This window comes from Apis dorsata, unplaced genomic scaffold (assembly GCF_000469605.1).
Source record: "Apis dorsata unplaced genomic scaffold, Apis dorsata 1.3 scaffold_919, whole genome shotgun sequence".
Classification (NCBI taxonomy): domain Eukaryota; kingdom Metazoa; phylum Arthropoda; class Insecta; order Hymenoptera; family Apidae; genus Apis; species Apis dorsata.
Genome location: NW_006264030.1, coordinates 64,141 through 68,735, shown reverse-complemented (window position 1 = coordinate 68,735; position 4,595 = coordinate 64,141). Strand labels below are relative to the sequence as shown.

Genomic DNA, 4,595 nt, shown 5'->3' with positions numbered 1-4,595 from the left:
GCAGTTAAAAAAAAAAAAAAAAAGAGGAAGAAGAAGAAATAAAGCTTGGAAACATGTGTAGCTCTCGTTAAGAGTTCCAATCGCGTCAGTAAGAAGCGAAAAAAGTTTGTTTGTATACGATCTCGAAACTCTTATTAACGACGATATATATCCATCCAACTATTTAATCGCGCGACAAATTTTTAAAACGGAGGCGTTAATTGGGACGATCGATCTCGCTTACCCTGTAACCTTTCTCTCCCATGCCGCCGTATTCTCCACCGGCGCCCTTTTCACCTTTCGGTCCGGGTGGACCGTCTGGACCGATATCACCCGGTGGCCCTTCCGGCCCCTGAAGTCCGGGGATTCCAGGATATCCCGGCCCACCTTTTATCCCCGTGCAATTGCATTTGTACGAATCTCTGCAGATCTGTAACGAAAGCAAGAACAAAGAAAGAAATTATATTATTTAGATATAAAAAAATGATCTTTCCAAAAGTTGAAAATAATATAATATAATATAATAATAATAAATTTCAATAAATCGGCTCGACAACGGAGCCGTCAATTTCTAACTACGCCATTGCGCCTCGAAGGACGTTCTCTATTTGAATAACGCTCTTTCTTTTTAGCCTCGTACGTATAAAAGTTGTCCCTCTCGAGTCAACGAGACTTTAAAGAGGAGACCAACAAACGTCCAGGTTTCGAGGAAATCTACGATGGCTACGATCGGTATAAGTATCGGTATAAGTGATACACGAAGGATCTTTTTTTGAAAAAAAAAGAAAAAGAAAGGGAAAAAAGGAAAAAAGAAAGGAAAAGGGAAAAAGAATGGAACGTAGACGCGTTTGTGTTTCTTCTAGGTTATTCGCCTGGCCATTGGTTATTCAGGTGCTTCGATGTTTGTTGGAACGGTCGAATTTAGAAATTTGGAGCGTTAACCTTAGCGGCCTGTTGGAATATCCTAGTTCGCGGTTAGAAGAAACTACACGCTGCTTTAAGCGTGATAAACGAGCTTGAAAGTTAAGTTCTGAAAATTTTATTTTAAGAACTCGCGTACTCGTTTTCAACTCGTTTCTTAAATTTAAACGCGATCGAGCAATAACGGGAAAAGGGAATTTTCCCGTTATTTGACATCCCGTTTACGATATTATATATAGATATTTTACGTAAGAAAAAGTAACATTTTCTCCATCTATATGCAAAAATTCGAACGCGAGTAAACGAAACAAGATATAACAAAATAGGGAAAAGAGGAAAGAAAAGGAATCGTAAATTTACGATATCGAAGCTTTTTCATCGTACTTTGTTTCGATGTTTCGAGTTGCAAAAATATTCGCGAGTCCAGATCCGGTCTACGAACCGAACATTTTTTTTTTCTTTAGAAATAGAATCCGGTAATTCGAGCCAGATTACGCTTTACAATAGCGAGGATTTATGTAACAGAAGAAAAAGCGAATTTGCACTTCAGCTTCCACCCACGATCGCGAAGACTGCATAGAATCAAGGTCACTGTTGCATTAATGCATCAGTTTAATCCCACCCACGTGATTGGTTGTGACAAGTCCTTGTTTTCAATCACGCATCAAGGTATCCTCGTTGCTTTGCAATTTCGCTACGAGTGTAATTCTCTCGTCTTTTGTAACTCGCAAAGAGAGAGAGAAAAAAGAAAAAAAAATTATCAGGACAGAATTCTCGATTCTTCTTTTTCTTTCTCTCTCTCTCTCTGTTTTATTTCGCGCACAAATTGTCTGGAAAGAAATTTGGTCGCATCGGGCCACGTCATACTCAAGGAGAGAAAAAAGAGAGAAGGAAAGAAAGAAAGAAAAAAAATAAGAAGCATGATTTTTGAGAAAGTAGGTGAGCTTGTACGAAACGAGTCGACGCGAGGGTTCCAGTTAAGCCGAGCGCGTAATTCATCGCGGATTTCGATCCCCCTGCTGTCTTATCTGCCGTCGCGATGTTCATTTTTGCATGACCTCGCCGCGCTACGATCTTCCAAATATGTAATGCTTGCGGCGTGTCTGCTTGCTTTCAGCCGCAATGACGTAATGTCCCAGCTTGGATCGCGTTCGTATGTGACATAATTTCGCGATTACGCGTGAGGACGATCTATCGCGTACCCCTCCTCCTTCTCCTCCTCCTCCTCCCCTCTCTCGTCGAATTCGACGCTGGAAAACTCGATCGAATCGATTTTTCAAAAATAATCGTGAAAGAAGAAAAATTTGGAAACGTTCCGTTTATTAGATTTATCAAATCGACGAGCTTATATTATTTTTTAAAATTTTGCTATTGTGGTAAATTTAAAAAATATATATATATCTCGTTAAATATCTTGGTTGCGTTCGCGAGAGGGAATAGAAAATTTCGAAGGAAGGCGAACTACGGTTACGACTTTATTGGTTTTCGATTGCGATGAAAGTCGCGATAGATTAAGGGAATTTTAATTAAATCGTCATCGCGGATTTATATTGCTCGTTCGATAGCTCGTATACGAGCGGCAATTGGAGGAATCGCTCTAATATTTTCGATCAATAGCGAAGAACACGGGACGACAAGGCGTATACTGTGTTACGCGTTGTAACCGGCAATCTACATCGTGAACGAAGTGCACCACTTAAGCTAAGAAGACTGTCCTTGTCGACAAGTTTATGCGAATATTACGAATATGTATCCACGTGAATGGAATCGCTGTTTTAAACATCGAGCGTGATATCTAAGGACTTGTTAATCGTCGATCTCGTTTTCGGTACGAGATTGCATCATCTTACGCGAGATTTTTGATAGACGGTACGACACTATCCACCATTACATAGCTTTTTAATTTCTCCTTCCAAATTTTATTTTTCCGCTAAATCCGTTAAATGTTATTAAATTTGGTTAAATTTTTTCGTCGATTTTTATATTTAATCGGAATCCCTTTCCTTTTTTAATTAACGCGTAAGTGCAGAATAAATAATAACAAAGTGTCTTTAAGATATTTCTTCTGCTCCTTTTGAAGCGACAACGTAAATGTAATCGCGAAGAGCAAGTTCCAGCACATGCCACCAGTTTCCACCGAATAGCGGACGTTTACGAGACCCGGTGCTCCAAATATTTATGCTGCCGTTCTTGGATCTATGATGTCACATTTACCGTAAAATCTTCTAAACAGTTTCATTTTTTCTTAGATCACGATCGAGAGTGGAGGATTCTAAATTGCTTCGAGTTTCTTCACCGTTTCAATCGTATCGTATGGATTCGCAAGGCATCTCAAATATAAAGAGATAGAGATAGATATCTCTGTGACAAAAAAATATCGCTTCCTTCTCCGATCGAAAGATAGACTCGATTTCCTTGTCCTGGGAATAAATTTTTCAATCATCTTTTCTCCCACTTTACTTCTCCAAACCGAGAGGATTATTCTTCCATTTTACAGGAAGCAAAGGTTCGTCGTGTTCTCTCCCTTTCGCAGGGACGAAAAAGGAGAGAAAATTGCACAGTCGAGTTTAACGCGCCACTCTGTGATTTTGCCCCCTCGTCGTTCCACGAACGCAACCTTCCCCGCTGATTACGATTCCGATGCTGGACGTTCGACCGATAAATGCGAGCCAACAATAGACGTGGAATGGAAGTATCGTTAAACAAGTAACTACACAGACACGTAACGCGGTTGTTCACGGCGAGACCGCGTTACACCTCTTATCGTGCGCACCAAGTTACACGAGGGATTCTCGTTTCATGGCGGACGCACCACGATCGAACCAATTCGATAATAATTTTCCACTTTTGCTCGATCAACGCTTCCGAGAATTTCTCTCCTCCATCGCGTTAACCTGTGCATTTTAAAAGATGTCGTGTCGTTTTAATCGCTCGTTCCATGAACCGTATGCGTTCTTCTTTTCATCCGATTTATAGTTGATGCATTCGGTCCATCATCGGACAATGGGGATAATCACCGTTTGGTAAACGCAAACGCGGTTATTTCGGCTATTGGATTCGTAACGGATCTACGATACGCGCAAATTAGAACGTATTTCTCGTACGAATCCGATCGATCGATCGAAATCCGGAGCGAAACGTTTTTCAACGTGCGGTAAAAATTCGGTTACACGATCGAGTTATACGTGTACGGACGAACGAATTTCAATTCCAATTAGGGGAAACGCTTTATTTTTCGCGATTTCGTGGAAAGAGAAGAATCGTGGAAAGATCGATTTACGAAAGGAAGGAGCCGATCGGGGAATCACCCTCGTCCGGTGCGCAAGCAGGAAATTCGAGAGACGATAAAGGCATTGGTGGCCGATTGTTCTTTGCCAGAGGGGTTTGATTCGTCGTGCGTTGCCTCCGGTGAAAAGCAACGTGACACTTTCTTTGCCATTTTGCCGCGATAACGAAGACTAACAACGGTTACGTCTCGTCTGAATTAACTTTGCTTCTTATCGACGATAATTCAACTTGCCCGTGCTTTTTCTTTTATCCACTGGACGTGTGTACGTGTATACCAGATATGCGTTACTACGCTATTACGTTCGATCGATAAGCACCGTAAAATAGGCTCATTCTTTAATTGGAAATGTTGCGATANTTTAGCGTGTTATTTGCTTCGCTCGAGAGAACATTTTCTTTTCTTTTCT

The 4,595-nt window shown here is 40.9% G+C and overlaps 1 protein-coding gene across 1 annotated transcript in view; it reads right to left on the bottom strand.

The window, feature by feature from the left end:
* The window catches only part of LOC102680961 (collagen alpha-1(IV) chain-like), a 41,698-nt gene that overhangs the window by 21,644 nt on the left and 15,459 nt on the right, over positions 1 to 4,595 (bottom strand). Inside the window, exon 2 of the mRNA XM_031514172.1 lies at positions 224 to 409. Coding sequence (XP_031370032.1) covers positions 224 to 409 — 186 coding nt within the window. The remainder of the gene's footprint in view (positions 1 to 223; positions 410 to 4,595) is intronic.